The sequence below is a fragment of the Somniosus microcephalus genome, chromosome 16 (genome assembly GCF_052327205.1).
Source record: "Somniosus microcephalus isolate GS21.2 chromosome 16, FLI_Smic_1.0, whole genome shotgun sequence".
In the NCBI taxonomy this organism is placed as follows: domain Eukaryota; kingdom Metazoa; phylum Chordata; class Chondrichthyes; order Squaliformes; family Somniosidae; genus Somniosus; species Somniosus microcephalus.
The window spans coordinates 65,795,360-65,815,911 of NC_141002.1; the positions used below are offsets into that span (position 1 = coordinate 65,795,360).

The 20,552-nt window shown below is 45.7% G+C and overlaps 1 protein-coding gene across 1 annotated transcript in view; it reads left to right on the forward strand.

Moving 5' to 3' along the window:
• met (MET proto-oncogene, receptor tyrosine kinase) overlaps nucleotides 1–20,552 on the forward strand; it is a 148,874-nt gene that overhangs the window by 99,466 nt on the left and 28,856 nt on the right. The window contains exons 5-10 of the mRNA XM_086009795.1: nucleotides 4,974–5,147; nucleotides 11,344–11,504; nucleotides 13,551–13,662; nucleotides 16,710–16,846; nucleotides 17,975–18,003; nucleotides 19,678–19,846. Coding sequence (XP_085865921.1) covers nucleotides 4,974–5,147; nucleotides 11,344–11,504; nucleotides 13,551–13,662; nucleotides 16,710–16,846; nucleotides 17,975–18,003; nucleotides 19,678–19,846 — 782 coding nt within the window. The remainder of the gene's footprint in view (nucleotides 1–4,973; nucleotides 5,148–11,343; nucleotides 11,505–13,550; nucleotides 13,663–16,709; nucleotides 16,847–17,974; nucleotides 18,004–19,677; nucleotides 19,847–20,552) is intronic.

Here is a 20,552-nt window from a genome sequence, read left to right on the forward strand (position 1 = left end):
CCACCCACCACTGTGTGGGTTTCGTTCAGACTTGTTCAGTCACTCACGAAGAAGCATGGTCTCTTCTTAGCTAATAAAAGCCTTATTCATCTCTTCTTTCGACTCGTCATCTCTTCTTCGACTCATCACCTTTTATGAAGTAATTGATAAGCGTATCAATTTTATTAGCTAAAAGTTAAATGGCGACACCTGAGGAGCAACAACAGCAACGGATACAGCAGACATTGCTGAGAGCCCTCAGACCACCACGCCTGGACCTCGACCCTCAAGAGGTGGGTGCATCAGCCAAGTTTGAACACTGGCTGAGCTGCTTTGAATCCTTCCTCGCAATCTCACAGGTTACAGAGGAGGATCACAAACTGAAAATTTTGACCGCCCAGGTGAGCCATCAAGTATATATGCTAATCCGGGACTCTAATACGTACGTGGCGGCCCTCGAGCTACTAAAAGGGCAATATACGCGCCCAGTGAACACAATTTACGCCCGACACCTCTTGGGATCCCGCAGGCAGCAACCGGGAGAATCGGTAGGGGCATTTGCACGGGCGCTACTGGCACTCTGCAGAGACTGCGATTGTAAAGCGGTAACGGCTGTGGAGCACGCGCAGGGACTCGCCTGTGATGCCTTCGTCAGGGGCCTCCAGTCAGACCACACCCGGCAGAGACTGCTAGAAAGCAAGGAACCCGACCTGAAGACGGCCATTGCCCTTGCGCTCTCGTTAGAGGAGGCCCACCGAAACCTCGAGGCATACCCCCGTAACGGCGCCGAGACATGGCAATCGAAACCGTGGGACACGGGACCGCCGCCCCCGGCACCAACCGCTGCAGCGACCCAACCGAGACAGCAGCCTCCGGTAAGAACTGCTTCGATGCCCAGTAACCAGGCCCAAAAATGCTATTTCTGTGGCCAGTTAAAACATCCCAGAGCGCACTGCCCAGCTAAGACAGCTACCTGCTCGGGCTGCGGGAAGAAAGGCCATTACGCTAACGCCTGCAAGGGGAAGCCAGCCAGCAGCGCAGCGTGCGGGCCGTGGGAGCAGCCATCTTATCCGCCATTTTGTGTACCCCCGGCCGCATGGCATCCGCCGCCATCGTATCCAACGCACTCAACCGCCATTTCGTCACCGGAACCGACCACCGTCTCGGCGGATGACTATAGTGACTCACTAAGCCACATACTGGCCTCCGTGACGCTGGATCAAGCCCTCCCTCACCATCTATCCAGCTCCATGATGGATATCGCGGTAAACGGCCGCGCCACCAGTTGCCTGATCGACAGCGGGAGCACAGAGAGTTTCGTCCACCCCGACACGGTACGTAGCCACTCCCTCACGATTCTGCCAACGCACCATCGCATTTCTATGGCGTCCAAGTCCCAGTCAATGGACATCAGCGGCTACTGTGTGGTGACCCTGTCAGTAGGGGGCACTGAATATCAAAAATTTAAACTGCTAGTCCTGCCCCGTCTTTGCGCTGCCGTCCTGCTAGGGTTGGATTTTCAGTGCCACCTTAAGAGTGTCACACTAGCATACGGTGGACCCCTCCCCCCACTCACAGTCTGCAACCAACAACTTTTAAATCGCCCGCTGCAAACCACCTGCAGCCTTTCCACATTAAAAGTCCCCCCCCCTCCCCTGTTCGCTAACCTCACCCGCGACTGTAAACCCATCGCTACCAAAAGCAGGCGGTACAGTGCCGGGGACAGAGCTTTTATCAGCTCTGAGGTGGAGCGGCTCTTGAAGGAGGGCATTATCGAAGGTAGCACTAGCCCCTGGCGAGCCCAGGTTGTAGTCGTTAAAACCACTGCAAAACGCCGCATGGTAATCGACTACAGCCAAACCATAAACCGGTACACCCAGCTGGACGCGTACCCCCTCCCTCGCATATCTGATATGGTCAATCAGATTGCGCAATACAAAGTATTCTCCACCATCGACCTTAAGTCAGCGTACCACCAGCTGCCCATCCGCCATGAGGACCGCCAGTATACTGCCTTCGAGGCAAACGGCCGCCTCTACCACTTCCTTAGGGTCCCCTTCGGCGTCACCAACGGGGTTTCGGTCTTCCAAAGGGAGATGGACCGAATGGTTGACCAGAACGCGCTGCGGGCAACCTTCCCCTATTTGGATAACGTCACCATCTGCGGCCACGACCAGCAGGACCACGACGTTAATCTAGCAAATTTCCTCCGTACGGCCCAACGGCTGAACCTAACGTACAATAAGGAAAAATGTATGTTTCACACCAAGCGCCTGGCCATCCTCGGCTGCGTGGTGGAGAACGGAGTCATCGGGCCCGACCCCGACAGAATGCGCCCCCTAATGGAGCTACCCCTTCCCCACTGCCAAAAAGCACTGAAGAGATGCCTGGGGTTTTTCTCCTACTACGCCCAGTGGGTGCCCCTCTATGCAGACAAAGCCAGGCCCCTCATCAAAGCCACCTCCTTCCCCCTGACACCAGAGGCGTGTGCAGCCTTCACTCTTATCAAGAACGATATCGCGAAGGCCGCAATGCACGCGGTGGATGAGTCCATCCCCTTCCAAGTGGAGAGCGATGCCTCCGACTTCGCCCTAGCCGCGACCCTTAACCAGGCGGGCAGACCCGTGGCCTTTTTCTCAAGGACCCTCCAGGGCCCCGAGACGAGACACTCCTCCGTCGAAAAGGAGGCCCAGGCTATTGTAGAAGCGGTGCGTCACTGGAGGCATTACCTGGCCGGGAAACGATTTACCCTGCTCACTGACCAGCGTTCAGTAGCTTTTATGTTTAATAATAAGCAGAGGGGTAAAATCAAGAACGACAAGATCTTGAGGTGGAGAATCGAACTCTCCACCTACAATTATGATATCTTGTATCGGCCAGGGAAACTCAATGAGCCCCCAGATGCCCTATCACGTGGTACATGCGCCAACGCGCAGAGTGATAGGCTGCAGTCCCTCCACAATGACCTCTGCCACCCGGGGGTCACCAGGTTTTTCCATTTTATCAAATCCCGTAACCTGCCCTACTCCATCGAGGAGGTCAGGACCATGACCAAGAGCTGCCAAATCTGCGCCGAGTGCAAACCGCACTTCTATAGGCCGGACAGAGCAAGCCTGATCAAGGCCACCCGCCCCTTCGAACGCCTGAGCGTCGATTTTAAAGGGCCCCTCCCCTCCGCTGACCGCAATGTGTACTTCCTCAACATAGTTGATGAGTACTCCCGTTTCCCCTTTGCCATCCCTTGCCCAGACATGACCAGTACCACGGTCATCAAGTGTCTGAATGACATCTTCGCTCTGTTCGGGTTCCCCAGCTATATACATAGCGACAGGGGCTCATCGTTCATGAGCGACGAACTTCGGCAGTACCTGCTAACAAGAGGTATCGCCACGAGCAGGACCACCAGTTACAACCCCCGGGGGAACGGCCAGGTGGAAAGGGAGAACGCGACGGTTTGGAAGGCAGTCCTCTTAGCACTAAAATCTAAGGGCCTTCCGACCTCCCGCTGGCAGGAGGTCCTCCCTGCAGCGCTCCACTCCATTCGGTCACTGCTTTGTACTGCCACTAATGCGACCCCTCATGAGAAAATGTTCGTTTTCCCCCGGAAGTCTACATCGGGAACCTCGCTACCGGCATGGTTGACTTCTCCTGGGCCCGTCCTACTGCGGAGGCACATGAGGACGCATAAAACGGACCCCCTGGTCGAGCGGGTGCACCTCCTACACGCCAACCCCCAGTATGCCTGGGTGACATACCCAGACGGGCGGGAGGACACGGTCTCCATACGAGATCTCGCACCCTCGGGTACCCCTGAATTACCACCGTTATCCCCCTTACCACCGTTATCCCCCTTACCACTGTTATCCCCCACCACCCCTCCCAACCCAACCCCTGCAGACGGCATGCCAAAGCCCCAGGAATCTTCGCCAACCACCCAGACACCAGACACCAGACCCGACGTCGGATGCTGCAACACCGCCGCTACCACGACGATCAGGACGTCAGACAAGGCCTCCTGATAGACTTAACTTGTAGTACCCTTCACCCCGCCGGACTTCACATTAAACAAGGGGTGAATGTGGTAAACCACTGTATTGTATATTGCCACCTCTGGGTGGCGCTGTGTATGGAGGCATGCCTCAGCTGACTCCACCCACCACTGTGTGGGTTTCGTTCAGACTTGTTCAGTCACTCACGAAGAAGCATGGTCTCTTCTTAGCTAATAAAAGCCTTATTCATCTCTTCTTTCGACTCGTCATCTCTTCTTCGACTCATCACCTTTTATGAAGTAATTGATAAGCGTATCAATGTTTAAATAACCCAGCAGTTTGTAGCGAGGAAGAGATATCCCGTGAGTTGCGAATCACCACAAATTGCTGGACGATTTGCACCGCTCCTCGCACAAACGGCAGCTCGCGTTAGCTCCCCGTGAGTTTCAAGAAATTGCTGCATTTGCGCTGTTAAAACAAATTAAACTCGCCACAGAAAGTTAGGGCTGGTACTTAACGACGTAAGGATCCTTTTAATGATAAGAGTTATGTTCCTGCACTGCCACCCAACCTCTCCGGCCCGGATAGGGAACAATTGAAACTATGGAGCCTCATTTCTGCAGGTAGTACATTGTTCCTAGAGGTTTTTCGAGTTGAAAGGTGAGGAAAGAAATCTAACAAATGGGGCACACTGTGAGCTGCCCTGCTCCAGCAAATTCTGGGCCTATACATTGCAGCTGGCCTGTAGGGGAAGGTTCAGTACATTTGGGCTGTCACGTGGTATTAGTTGGGCCCTAGTGTACTTGACATGACCCTGGCAGCACTATCTGTAGGCACACTATATTTGGAATGTTACGGCCACTCAGTTTGAAATGTATAATAGATTAATAGTTTACTTGTCTTTTTTGCTAATGGAATGGAGAAGCTTTTATATTGATGTAATGAATTCCCATCTGTTCAAAAACTAATTGCACCTTAAAAAATCACTGTGTTCTCTCTCGGTAGATAAGCAGAATACCTTTAACAGGCCCAGGGTGTGGCCATTTCTTGTCCTGCAGTAAATGTTTAACAGCTCCTTACTTCATGCGGTGTGGGTGGTGCAGTGGTAGATGTTCTAGAATGCAGGAATGCACACATCAGATGTGGAACCAGAGTATCTGCCTTCCTGTCATCAGTGAGGTAAGAATTTCTGCTGTTTTTGTAAAAGATACAATAAATTATTATTTAACTGTTGCCATTAGGATAGCATCTGTGGTAGATTTGCAGTACTTTTAATAAAAATACATTGTGTGCATTTCTTTCAAATTTTACCAACCGGTTATAAAACTAGGCTCTTAATCTGATTTATGGTGGCGTGTAAGATAGATTAATCCCCATCATATTTGTGTTTTGCTTCAAAAAGCATAGAATGAATTCCCAATCTTCCTCCCAGTTTTAAGTTTGATTTTAAAAAGCACATTAGGAATTATACCTTAAAAATTTTGGGTCGTTCATTTAAAAATTAATTTGTGTAGGCTTTAATGGTTAATGGACAGAAAACAGAGAGTAGGAATAAATGAGGCTTTTTCGGGTTGACAGGCTGTAATTAGCAGGGTACTGCAAGGATCAGTGCTTGGGCCTCAGCTATTTACAATCTATATTAATGTCTTAGATGAAGGGACTGAGTGTAAAGTATCCAAGTTTGCTGATGATACAAAGTTAGGTGGGAAAGTAAGCTGTGAGGAGGATGCAAAGAGGCTGCAGAGAGATATAGACAGGTTGACTGAGTGGGCAAGAACATGGCAAATGGAATACAATGTGAGGAAGTGTGAAGTTATCCACTTTGGTAGGAAAAACAGGAAAACAGAATATTTTTTGAATGCTGAGAGACTGGGAAATGTTTGCAGTCAGAGGGACCTGCGTGTCCTTGTACATGAATCAGAGAGTTAACATGCAGGTACAGCAAGCAATTAAGAAAGCAAATGGTATGTTAGCTCTTGTTACAAAGGGATTAGAGTATAAGAGTAAAGAAGTCTTACTACAATTATACAGGGCATTGGTGTGGTCACACCTGGAGTACTGTGTACAGTTCTGGTCTCCTTACCTAAGGAAAGACATACTTGCCTTAGAGGGAGTGCAACGAAGGTTCACTAGACTGGTTCCTGGGATAGGGGGATTGCCCTATGAAGAGAGATTGAGTAAACTTGGCCTATATTCCCTAGAGTTTAGAAGAGTGAGAGATGATCTAATTGAAACATATAAAATTGTTATGGGGCTTGACAGGGTTAATGATGGGAAAATGTTTCCCCTGGCTGGGGAATCTAGATCACGGGGTCACAGTCTCAGAATAAGGGGTCGGCCATTTAGGGCTGAGATGAGGAGAAATTTCTTCACTCAGAGGATTGTGAATCTTTGGAATTCTCTATCCCAGAGGGCTGTGGAGGCTCAGTCGTTGAGTATATTCAAGACAGAGGTCGATAAATTTTTGGGAACTAAGGGAATCAAGGGATATGGGGATGGTGCGGGAAGGTGGAGTTGAGGTAGAAGATCAGCCATGATCTTGTTGAATGGCGGAGCAGGGCCAAATGGTCTACTCCTGCTCCTATTTCTTATGTTCTTAAAGTCTGAAGCCCAATCAGGAACATTTTGCTCACCTTAAATAACTTTTTTGAGTTTTATAGTTAATGCAGCTCTGTAATATGTTAAATTGCAGTATGGTTAGATATTACTGTCTATTGGTGATCCAATGATATCATAGTATTGGAGATGCAGGTTCAATTCCTAACCCCACTGAGTTAGAATTTTATAGCATGAGGCCATTCAGCCCATCATGCCTGTGCCAGCTCTCTGAGTCCCACTTAGTCCCATTTCCCCTGTGCTTCCCCATACGCTTTTAATTTTGTGCCCACTTCCCTTTTAAAAGCTGCTAATAGATTTCCCTGGCTTTTCACACACAAAGTCAGGATAAAAGCAAATTTCCATCGAGTTTATTGCTACTGTTGTGGGCATAGGTTGGGGATCTGCAGCTTCCAGAGCATATGATCCTCCATCTAGTCATAGATGTGTACAGCCACAGGTGTGACTGTGTGTCACAGAATGGAGATGGCCAAATGAGGAGTGTGTGACATACACGGCAACTTTATTATGATTATTATAGATTCTGCTTGCACTGCTGTTTCTGGTAGGGCATTCATGTCCTAAAAGCCCCCTGTGCAAAAACAATTTCTCTGAAACTCTCCCTTCATTCTTTTGATGATGATACATTGATGCCACCTAGCTACTGCATCACTGACCAGTATACTGTAAATGGTTTTAATCCTATCAAAATCCATCATCATATTTTTTACAGCTTTATCAACTGGTCCTCCCAAGATTTGTGCATCTGCCGCTTTCTCTTTTCCTTTGCTCCTTTTTAAAGTTATACCATTTAGTGTATATTTCCTCTCATTCTTCTTCCCAAAATGTATCACCTCACATTTCTCTACATTACATTTAGGCTGACATTTGCCTAATCTACTCATCTGATAAAATGCAAAATACCGTAAATGCTCAAAATCTGAAACAAAAACAGAAAAAGCTGGAAATACACGACAGGTCAATGTGTCAATGGAATGATCGCTGGTCATGCAACACATCATCTCAGTCAAGTAATAGAAAGAAGCAAAAAGGAAATAGACATAAAGGAATAAAGAATGAGTGGCCAAGACAGTGGGCGAGGTGCAAATCATAGAACACTTAGGGATCAGGTTGGAAATTAAAGCAGATTTGAAATTTAAACAGAAGATGTGGGCAAAGTACATCAGGTCCACCATAAGGACATAAGAAATAGGAGCAGGAGTAGGCCATTTGGCCCCTCGAGCCTGCTCCGTCATTCAATAGGATCATGGCTGATCTTCTACCTTAACTCCACTTTCCTGCACTATCCCCATATCAATTGATTCCCTTAATATCCATAAATCTGTCTATCTCTGTCTTGAATATACTCAACGACTGAGCCTCCACAGCCCTCTGGGGTAGAGAATTCCAAAGATTCATCACCCTCTGAGTGAAGAAATTTCTCCTCATCTCAGTCCTAAATGGCCGACCCTTTATTCTGAGACTGTGACCCCTGGTTCTAGACTCCCCAGCCAGGGGAAATATCCTCCCTGCATCTACCCTGTCAAGCCCTGTAAGAATTTTATATGTTTCAATGAGATCACCTCTCATTCTTCTGAACTCTAGAGAATATAGGCCTAGTCTACTCAATCTCTCCTCATTGGACAATCCCCCTATCCCAGGAACCAGTCTGGTGAACCTTTGTTGCACTCCCTCTATGGCAAGTATATCCTTCCTTAGGTAAGGAGACCAGAACTGTACACAATGCTCCAGGTCTCACCAGGGCCCTATATAATTGCAGTAAGACGTCTTTACTCTTATACTCTCATCCTCTGGTAATAAATGCCAACATACCATTTGCTTTCCTAATTGCTGTACCTGCATGTTAGCTTTCAATGATTCATGTACAAGGACACCCAGGTCCCTCTGAACACCAACATTTCCCAATCGCTCACCATTTAAAAGTACTCTGATTTTCTATTTTTCCTACCAAAGTGGATAACTTCACATTTCTCCATATTATATTCCATTTGCCATGTTCTTGCCTACTCTCTTAGCTTCTCTATATCCCTTTGAAGCCTCTTTGCATCCTCCTCACAACTTACATTCACACCCAGCTTTGTATCATCAGCAAACTTGGATATATTACATTTGGTCCCCTCATCCAAATATTTGATATAGATTGTGAATAGCTGAGGCCCAAGCACTGATCCTTGCGGTACCCCACTAGTTACAGCCTGCCAACCCGAAAATGACCCGTTTATTCCTACTCTCTGTTTTCTGTCCATTAACCAATCCTCAACCCATGCTAATATATTACCCCCAATCCCATGAGCCCTAATTTTGTTTAATAACCTCTTGCATGGCACCTTATCGAATGCCTTCTGAAAATCCAAATACACCACATCTACTGGTTCCCCCTTATCTATTCTGCTAGTTACAAGTTCAAAAATCTTTAACAGATTCGTCAAACACGATTTCCCTTTCATAAATCCGTGTTGACTCTGCCCAATCCTATTATTATTTTCTAAGTGCCCTGTTACTACGTCCTTAATAATAGATTCCCTACTACTGATATCAGGCTAACTGGTCTGTAGTTCCCCGTTTTCACTCTCCCTCCTTTCTTAAATAGTGGGGTTACATTTGCTACCTTTCAATCCGCGGGAACCGTTCCAGAATCTATGGAATTTAGGAAAATGACAACCAATGCATCCACTATCTCTATAGCCACCTCTTTTAAAACCCTAGGATGTAGGCCATCAGGTCCAGGGAATTTATCGGCTTTCAGTCCCATTAATTTCTCCAGTACTATTTTTTAACTAATACTAATTTCTTTTAGTTCCTCATTCTCGCTAGACCCTTGGTTCTCCACTATTTCCGGGACGTTTTTTGCGTCTTCTTCCATGAAGACAGATACAAAGTATTTGTTTAATTTGTCTGCCATTTCCTTATTCCCCATTATAATTTCTCCTGTCTCAGCCTGTAAGGGACCCACATTTACTTTTGCTAATCTTTTCCTTTTTACATACCTATGAAAGCTTTTACAGTCTGTTTTTATGTGTCTCACTAGTTTACTCTCATTCTATTTTCCCTTTCTTTATCAATTTATTGGCTCTCTTTGCTGAATTCTAAAATCCTCTCAATCCTCAGGCTTACTACTCTTTTTGGCAACATTATAAGCCTCTTCCTTTGATCTAATACTATCTTAAACTTCTCTTGTTAGCCACGGTTGGACCACTTTTCCTGTGGGTTTTTTGTGCCTTAAAGGAATGCATATTTGTTGTAAATTATGTATTAATTCTTTAAATGTTAGCCATTGCTTGTCTACCGTCATACCTTTTAATGTAGTTTCCCAATCTACCTTAGCCAACTCGCCCCTCATACCTACGTAGTTTGCTTTGTTTAGAGTTAAGACCCTAGTTTCGGATTTAACTAAATCACTTTCAAACTCAATATAAAATTCTATCATATTATGGTCACTCTTCCCTAAAGGCCCCTTTAACTACAAGGTTATTAATTAACCCTTTCTAATTGCACAATACTAGATCAAAATAGCCTGTTCCCTAGTTGGTTCCTCAACATACTGATCTAGAAAACTATCTTGCATACATTCTATGAATTTGTCCTCCACACTATTACTGCAAATTTGGTTTGCCCAGTCTATATGTAGATTAAAGTCCCTCATGATTATTGTATTACCCTTGTTACATGTGCCTCTGATTTCCTGATTTTTACTCTGCCCTACATTACAACTACTGTTTGGAGGCCTATAAACAACTCCCACCAATGTTTTCTGCCCCTTGCTGTTTCTTAGCTCCACCCAAACTGATTCTACTTCTTGATTTTCGGAGCTAAGATCCTTTCTCTCTACTGTCTTTATCCCATCTTTTATTATCAGGGCTACCCCTCCTCCTTTTCCATTTTGCTTATCTCTTCTAAAAGTTAATTATCCTGGAATATTTAGTTCCCAACCTTGGCCACATTGCAGCCACGTCTCCGTAATGGCTATTAGGTCAAACCTATTAATTTCTATCTGCGCTATTAATTCATCTATTTTGTTGTGAATGCTTTGCGCATTCAGATATGGTGCCTTTAGCTTTGACTTACTTCTATTTTTCCCTGATGTCAAGTTGCTGATGCCTCATTACCTTTGTTACTCTCTCTGTTCCTTCCTGATCCACTCTGCTTAATTTTTGCCCAAAACCTTACTCTGCTCTAGAGCCTTTCCTGAATCCTCCCCCCCCCCCCACCCCCATCCCCATCCCCCCCCTCCATCTCTGAAAGGAGAAAGAATAGATCCCGCAGGGAGCACCACTCCAAAAAAAACATCCGTTAACCGCTACTAACTGTTTTTTGTCCTTTAACCAACTTTCTATCCATGCTGCCACATTCCACATAATACTGAGTTTTAGCTTTATCAGCAAGTTTCCAACGTGTCGTGTTAGTCTCTGTTGGATTGCTCTGGGGAGATGTCAGCTGATGTCAAGGCTAAGTGCCTTCCTATTTGGCAGTGGGGGAGAGTGGAAGTCTTCCCTGAGCCACTCCTGGTGCATATCACTCGAAGATAGGGCGACTGATAGGAAACTGGTGTTTCATAACCTTTCACAAAAAATAAAAATCCTCTACATTAAACATGAAAGGAACCAGTTAGTATTCTAAAAAAAAATGCAACTGTCAACATTTTTTGGAAATTCTCTGTATTGCATTTTTATCTGTTCTGCTTTTTGACTTAAGAGTGTTGTACAACAGTAAATTTGTGAGCGTCTGCAACTTGTATTTTACTGTGGTTAAATACTTTCAGATCTCCCCGCTAAGTGCACCTTTAGAGGGTGGGACAACACTGTCCATTTGTGGAAAGGAGTTTGGAGCAATGAGAACTGGAAAATTAAATGCTAAAATGACTGTCATAAATGTTGGAAATGTTCCTTGCAAATTGGAGGCAAGCAAAAGCAACAAGAACAGGTGTGCTAAGAAGAATACAATTCTGGCTAAATACTGACTGCTTCAGTGTTTTTAGTTATGGCAAAAGAGTCAGATCCAATTGGGATAAATGAGAGAGCACTTGCCATAATCCCTTGTATACTGCCAGACAAATGATCACTTGCATCAGGCCACAAGTCTTGCTCCAGGTTTATAGGTCATAAAAACCAGCAAAAGGATGTAAAACGAGGCTAAAAACCATCTACCACAGTTAAGTGAATGTCATCTTGTGGGACTGCTAGTTGGAGCTCAATATGGATAGGGGACACTTCAGGTCCGATTTTACCCTTGCCTGCCTGGTGGGAACGGTACAGACAGGGATTAAAATGGCAGTCAACCGCGCCTCCCGTGTTTGCGTCCGCCACTATTTTAACTCTCAGGTTTTCGGGACCATCGAGGCTGCCCGCCACAGGCAGGTGGGGGCCTGGTCAATATCCAAATATCAGAGTCTGATGACTTCTTTCAGACCCTGACATGAATTTAACTGGGGATTGCAGCTGCAACGCAAAGTGCCAGAGCCGCTAGGGAAAGCTGGTGGAAGACAGGAACCAGGGCCAGAGAAGGCCCAAGTCAGTGATTTAATTATTTTTTATAAAAGGTTTCCTTGTGGGCCAGGAGGAGCAGGTGTGCTCCTCGCAGCCTGACGAGGAAACCTTGAACCTCCCCTGTCTTGGGCATCACCCCACTTCCCCAGCCACAATTCCCATTCGACCTCCACCCAATGACTTATCTTAGTGCCAGGGACCGTTCTCTCGGATCCCCAGTGAAAACCTCCTGCCATCCAAAATCTTGTTCCCAGCTACATAACCACCACGTCATCTCCCCTGGTTCGGGCAGGAGTCAGCATGGTGACATTTAAATGAGGCCCGGGAGTTAAGATTGCTCACGCTGGCGCCGCCATGGATGCTGCTCTCCTACCCCGGCCTCCCCATGCCACATTCTCACCCCAGGTTAAAATCGGGGCTGATCATCTTGGGAAGGAGGGAGTGTAAAAGCGACAAACTGATACTGTCTATATCTTTCCCCCTTCCAATGGTATCTTCTCCTAAGTAATTCTGGATTAACAATAGTTATTTGTGAAGCATATTTCCATTATTTTCCACCTCTTTGTGCTCTCTTTATAACTGTAGTACAGTATGACTTTCCAACTAATTTGTATTGGTGGCTGTGTGAAAACCTGGTCACCCGATTGGAGAGTTTAGATTTGAATTTTCAGTAAAGAAAAAAAACAGGGAAAAATTGGGTTGCACCCCCTTTGGGGGGCTAACTTCATCGGGGCACTACTTTTAGCGCCCCAAATAAGTTAGCGCCCCCACAGCCAAAATTGGATGGTAGCGCCCTAACCAGGAGGTGGGGCACTACTGGAAGCACTCCCCCTCACTCTTGGGGTGCTCCAGCTCAATATCGCGGCACTATGTGCCGCAGCGCCACGTGCGCTAGCACGTAGCGCCCCGGTACTGCAGGCCTCCCTCCCCTTATTAAAGGGGAGGGGCCTAGCGCAGCAGAAACCGGGGCCCAGCTGGGCCACCAGGGAGCCGGGTGCCGGCAAAAGAGCAGAGGGGGCAGGTGCTGGCAGGCGGACAGCAAAAAAAAAAAGGCCGCCTGGCACCTCCCCTTTAAATATCGCTGCCCCAGCCGCACGTATGCCCCCCCGACCCTGTCGGACATAGCATCCAGTGGTACATCAGGGGGCGTGACCCAAGTTTGCAGGCGGGGCGCTGCGAGGCGCTACCAGCTACCGTTGCCGCTAACCTCCCACTGAATTTCGCAGGAGGGGTTGGCAGCAGTGCCGTGTCCGGGCGCTAGTTGCTTTGCGACCCCTTGGGGAGCTAACGTGAGGCGCAAAGCAACTGAATTTTGCCCCCAAAATGTTTTATCCAGAAAAAGGTGGGAATGATAGAAGCAAGCCATTTTATCCGGAGTCTTTGTTCAACTTGGTAGAATATAAAGAATAAAATAACTACTATTTTGAGTCTTGTTTCCTGTTTTATAATACCAGATAACAATCTTCTCTCTTTCTTTCCAAAGACTTCTGTGCACATTGGAAGCATTTAATGCCACACAGGATTATAATCCCGTCCATATTAATTTAACTTTGAACAAAAATTTGACAACACAAGCACGCGGCTTCTCGTTTGTGGTAAGATATGTAGTTTACTCATTTTTGTTAGAATCCCTAAACTTCTAGAATGTGACAAAATAAGCTTTTGATAATTGTGTTGATCATAATCAAAAATTTATCAAACTCTCTTTTGAAACCTTTTGGCACTTTATATTAAAAAACACTTTCATACCATCTCTTCCCAATCATCACCCAAGGAAGAGAGATGTGTTAACAGTGTCATCCATTAGACTCTGCATCAATCTGTAAACACATCCACACTTAGAACATCATCCAATCTATTGTTCACAAGTTTGGTTCTTGGTTTCTTCTGAAAGTTGATCCATCCTTCAGATGAGACGTTAAACCGAGACCCAGTCTGCCCTCTCAGGTGACCATAAAAGATCCCATGGCACTATTTCGAAGAAAATTTATGAAGAAGAAGGGCTACGGGGAAAGGACGGAGGAGTGAGACTAACTGAAGTGCTCTTGCAGAGAGCTGGCACAGGCTCGATGGGCCGAATGGCTTCCTTCTGCTGTAACCATTCTATGATTCTATGATTCTAAGAGCAGGGAAGTTATCCCTGGTGCCCTGGCCAATATTTATCCTTCAATCAACATCACTAAAACAGATTATCTGGTCATTATCACTCTTTGTGGCAGTTTGCTGTGTGCCAATTAGCTGCCACGTTTCCTACATTACAACAGTGACTACACTTAAAAAAAAAAAAAAAAAGGACTTAATTGGCTGTAAAGAACTTTGGGACGTCCTATAAGACATGAAAGGCGCTATATAAATGCAAGTCTTTTTACTGGAAAAGCTGTGCAGGCATCAACGAGCGCATAACTGTCACCTAACGTTAGGATTGCTCAATTAAAATCTGAGCAAACTTCACAAGTGATGTCCACTCATTCGGCAGTTATTTCAAAAATGTACCAGTACTGCTGGAAGCTGTCAAGTGTGCAATCCAAAGTAAAATGGGAACTTTTAAAATCTCTTGAACTTAACTGTCACAAAACTGGCAACATCTGATTATTATTTGACCAAACTGCCTTCATGCAAAGTAAATTGGCATCACTTCTAACAGCTCAAACTGTGTGTCATGAAGGAAGAAAGAGAAAATTGCAATGCAAAAAAGAGAGGTCTCTACAAATTTATATTTCTGCTCAAACAGTTTTTTTTTGTCTTGATATCTTTTGACTGTTTTTTGAATAATTGCTACAGCATCTTCTCATCATGTTTTATCATGGGAATTTTCTTGAGTCTTTTCTTGTTGATGTTTTTCATACAGAATGATCTAAGTGCATTTTTATAATAACTTGTAAACGTAAAGCTGTGAATTACTGCTCCGCCAACGGTTCTGCTGGTTCGACCAGTGTAGCTAGCTCTACAGACCAGGATTGAATCTGGGGGCGGGGGGGGGGGGGATTTGCTTTCAGGGGGGTCAGCGGGCGCAATCGATGGCAGGTCGGATGGGAAAATGTTTTTTTTTGACCGGGTCAGGACCCCGCTGCCATCCCACCGCCACGCGCCTTTCCCATCAACGCTGAGCAGACCCGACACACAGTGGCGGGGGAGGCAATTCAGGTTATTATGACCTTGTTATCAGACCATTAAGAACTATTTTGAGCTCACCTTCAGAGTTCGCCCACAGGGTCGGTGCTGCTCGGGGATCACGTCAGGTAAGCAGGTCGGGAGTTGAATGGCCATGGAGTCATCTCATTACTTGACAGATGCAAATGTGCTATAAAAGCTCCCATTTCACAGCTGTTCACTTTCCAAGCTCAGAAGCTGTTGCTTACTGCATTTGGAAGACAGATTGAGCTTTATGCAGGTTGTAAGTGTTTGAAGTAAACTCACTATCCAGTGTCACTTCATTAGAACCACCTCTCTCACCATTGACAGATTGCTTCTGTCATCTCGAGTTCATCTGCCACCTATTATTCACCATTGGTGCCCTTGAAACAATCTCACCTTGGTCCTCAGAATCCCACCACGATCAGCAGCACCAGGCACACCAGCAGCACCAACAACAACACCAACCTTCTCCGCAATCAACTAATGCAGCACAGGACACAGAGCATCAGCACCCAACCACATTGCTGCCCGGGACGCCAGGGATAGTCTCACCATGGCCAGATTTACTTCACTTGACACTGTACACCCTGGCTGCCACATGATGTGCCAGGTTGGCACCACCCCACACCAACACCATAAAGCATCCCTACAATGCCCAAACCATTCCTTTCACACTCATCACCATTGTGGGGTTACTGTAATGTCTCACCATTCATTCACTGCAACTCACTAAGACACTTCCAAAGGTGCACACAGATCTGTCCAAGAATGCAAAGTGTTGAAAATAAAGGTTTCAATGTTTGATAGCACATTAACAGAAACTTCACATGAACATTGGCTAAAACGCACAAGTGGCTACCCTTGTGTGTTATTAGTTGGTATAATTGCACTAGAATGAGGGTGAGTGTGAGGGGTGGCTAGTGAGATGGAGAAGTGATAATGTAGATAGAAAGGGATGGGTGGAGGTGCAAGGTAAGTTGGTGTGAGTAAGGATGTGCAGGAGTAGGGTAGGGAAGGCAGAGTGATGGGGATGTGATGAGTGGCACAGCAGGATGAGGTTGAGCGTGGCTTTGCAGTAACATTTTGTGATCTATTGAGATCACTGAAAGGTTTGCACCACTGCAGCCTGGTCCTCCTGACGACAGCCCTGCTTCTGCCCTCCTGTGCAATGTGCAACCAGGCTGCGTTGATCTCCTGGGGAGGTCTCTTCCGCCCATTGGAAGGGAAGAGAACCTCCCTGCGTGCTGTGACTCCCTCCATAAACATATATGAAGAATAACTACTTGGTTGAGGAACCAGAAGACAGCTGATAATCGTGGAACCAAACTGCAGCAAATAGTCAGCCTTCAGGAGGGGTGGGGAAGAAAATTGGTGGGTAAAGATGGGAACAAAACTGTGAAATAAGATCATGAAAATATGGTGTCGACAGCTGTTGAGTTGGATTTTTTTCCAGCAATAAATGATGCTGAGTTTGACTGATTTTCTTTTTTTTGGACTGGGGGGACAGAATCCAGCTATAACTCGGATCTACCCAACTCATGGTCCAAAATCTGGAGGAACCTTACTAACTCTTACAGGAAAGTACTTGAACAGTGGAGGTACAAGAGAAGTTCTTATTGGAGGAGAAGTGTGTGATCTGAAAAGGTATGCTTTTTTTTCTTTCACCACATTGTAGTTTTCAAAAGAAGCATCTAAAATGTTCTGAGCACAAGATCCTATTCAAAAGTCTCCCATTTTGATTAAAAGTTTGCATTGATTTGAATCTAGGTTCAGTTGTTACATAAGCAAAATGCTGGGGATGCTGGCAATCTGAAATATAAATGGAAAATGCTGGGAACACTGATCGACCTGAAACATTGGGCTGGATTTTGTCAATGGGGAGCTTTTGGAGGCGGGACTCCCACTTGTCAGGTTTTAGTCCCGCCTCCATCGACTTCTGGCCAACCCACGCTATTTTCCCTTGATTGACCTTGTTAAGCCAGCCCAGTGGGCTCAGCAGACCAATTAAGGGAAAGCCAGTTACAGGTGACGTCAGCGAGTGACGTTTCATCTGTCAAGAGCTTTTGACAGATGAAATGTCAGTGTTTGACGACTCTGTGAAGCTGTCAAACACTGACAATCTGTCCTCTAAGTTGAGTCCTTCCACTCAGGCTCAGTTAGAGACCTCTCCTGAGCAGAAAGCAGAAGGCTGCAGCTTTTGACAGTTCAGCGGCCATTCTGCTTTCTGTGCCGGTGAGCTGAGGGACTCCCGAGAACTGAAGGGAAGAAGCCTGCAGGAAGAAGTAAAGGTAAGTAAAACTTATTAAAACACTTTACACACACCTCACACACTTACCTCTGCACACATGCACCCATCACTCACCTGCACACCAGACATCTTGGCCCCTCCGACCCCCGCAGACTCACGGCCCGCCTCACTGACCCTGGCAAGGTTCGGAGCCATCAGGAAGCCCACACTTCAGGGGCTGAAAATAGGGATTCTCAAAAAAACTGCCTGTTAACTGGCAGTTAATTGGCATTAATCCCCTTCTCACCTCGGGGAAGCGGCTCCCAGCGTGGGTCGGGTACCCGCCTGCTGGGAAGATGGCATGGAGGCGGGTTGGGGGCGGGATGGGTACCCGCCCCCAGATTCTGCCATTTTCCCGGCAGTCCCGCCTCCAAACCCGCCTCCCCAGGGCTGGCAAAATTGCCCCCGTTAACTCTGTTTCTCTCACCACAGATATTGCCTGATCTGCTGAGTGTTTCTAGTTCTTTGTTCTGCTTGTATTGCAGTTGTTACATGTTGCATTCGCAGGATATTTGCATGACAGTGTACACAGGAACATAGGAACAGGAGTAGGACAGTGAGCCCCTCGAGCCTGTTACGCCATTCAATGCGATCATGACTGATGTGTGATCTAACCCCATATACCAACCTTTGGCCCATATCCCTTAATACCTTTGGTTAACAGAAAGCTATCAATCTCCGATTTAAAGTTAACAATTGATCTAGCATCAATTACCGTTTGCGGAAGAGAGTTCCAAACCTCTACCACTCTTTGTGTGTTGAAGTGTTTCCTAATTTCATGCCTGAAAGGTCTGGCTCTAATTTTTAGACTATGTCCCCTAGTCCTAGAATCCCCAACCAGCTGAAATAGTTTCTCTCTATCTACCCTATCTGTTCCCCTAAATATCTTGAAAACTTCAATCAGATCACCCCTTAACCTTCTAAATTCTAGGGAATACAACCCTAATTTGCATAATCTCTCCTCGTAACTTAACCCTTGAAGTCCGGGTATCATTCTGGTAAACCTACACTGCACTCCCGCCAAGGCCAATATAATCTTCCTATGGTGTGGTGCCCAGAACTGCTCACAGTACTCCAGGTGTGGTCTAACCAGGGTTTTGTACAGTTGCAGCATAACTTCTGCCCCCTTGTATTCTAGTCCTCTAGATATAAAGGCCAGTATTCCATTAGCCTTTTTGATTATTTTCTGTACCTGTTCATGACATTTTAATGATCCATGTAACCTGGACACCCCAAGTCTCTTTGGACCTCCACTGTTTTTAGCTTTTCACCATTTAGAAAGTACCCTGTTTTTAGCTCACATTTGCCTACATTGAAATCCATTTGCCACAGTTTTGCCGAGTCACTTTATCTGTCGATATCCCTTTGTAGGGATATATACATTGGCCCAGAACTTGGTGTCGGGGGCTTGCTGCGCGTGCAAGCCCCCGATCTGCACTCACCCTGCGCGCTGACATCTGAAGCCCGGGCCTGCTTGCATTTCCTGTGACAGGCCCAGTTCAGATCCAGCGGCATAGTTAGTGCGATGTGCCGGCTGGGATCAGGTGAGCACTGTACAACCAATCAGGGGAGGGGAAGGTTCATTCATGAGTTTGAGAGTAAGAACTGTCAAACTCATGAAAACTACAGGGGCCCAAAACTCTATTTAAACTTTAAATAAAAATTTAAAAAACATCCCAATCATTAAATTAAGTATAAATAAGTTTAAAAAAATAATTTAAACAATAATTTTTTTTGAAAAAATAAATTTTTAATAAAAAGGGTCTAAAACTAAACTTACCTTATTGTAGATTCTTTAAAATAATAAACATGTGGGAAAAAAAATTCTCAATTGCACTAAAACACCACTTACCTGTAAAAATAAATACTTACGTGTGCTTTTTACAAGCGTAAAGACCGGAGGCCTTTAGACATGCGCAAATCCCCCAAAACAGAGGAAATCCAAGACGCACGTGCTGCCCCCTACAGCGCACGCGCTAGCCTCTTCACCTCTTGGGTTAGAGGAGAGGAAATGCTGGTTTTCAGCGCATGCGCTGTGCATGCTGAAAACCGGCATTTCCTCCGGCCAGACGCGTGAGTACCCCTTCTGTACTCACGCGTTTGGGGAGGAATTACTGCCCCAATGTATCAATGTATTTATTCTGTTGAGCTGTAAATGCCCAAATAGTGATGCAGGCTTGAGGGCCAGGGTGTTTTGGGAAGGCACAGCAGTTTGTGCAATGGCTTTCTCGATCACCCAGCAAGCTGGTTGCCACTCAAATCCACGAAGAGAAAATGGAGTGGGAGCAGTCTGCTAGCCCAACTGCTCCATCTGCTGTTCCAACAGAGAACTGTCACAACTTACCCAATAAGGGCAGGTGAGTATTTACATTTAACGTTAAGAATCAAATTAGATCTGTTGGCTCAGAGTTTATTGTTTTACAACTAGAATTATAGGGCCTATTTAGCCTGTTTCTTCTTCATTTAAGTGCCAGCATTATTTTATGAGTTGTGACCTTGTGTGTGTCAATTTGTTGGTCAGAATACTTACAATGTTACATGAACTCCTCCAGTTCTGTTGATTTTGTAATTGTGACAATATTTTGTTTAATTTCCATATTTGAAGCATTATAAGAAACACTTATTTGGTTTATTACTATATCAGTAGTAGCATTCTAGTGCTTTGCTAATGTAAAGTACACATTGAAACTTCTGTTGCTAAATCCAGTCTGTGGAGATTGTTCGGTCATTAGTATGTACCTGTTCCCAGATATTACCAGTATGTATTTCAGAGGTTACTGTATAAAGATAATTTTACCCTGAGCATTGGTGTGTGGGTTTTCTTAAAAACTCAATTGGTTAGGACGTTATTAAAATGGAGCAAGCTATGTGTCACCCTGTCAGTTAAATAGTTTGTGTGAGTCATACCCAGAGCTTTCCTTTCTTACCTTGACCATTCATAAATGTTGGTCATTTTTATTATTCAGTCTCACAAGTAGTCATTTCTTTCTGCTCCTAAAACAATATTTTTCTACTGCTACCCTCTTCTCCTAAAGGCACCAACACTTTCTGGGATGCATTTAT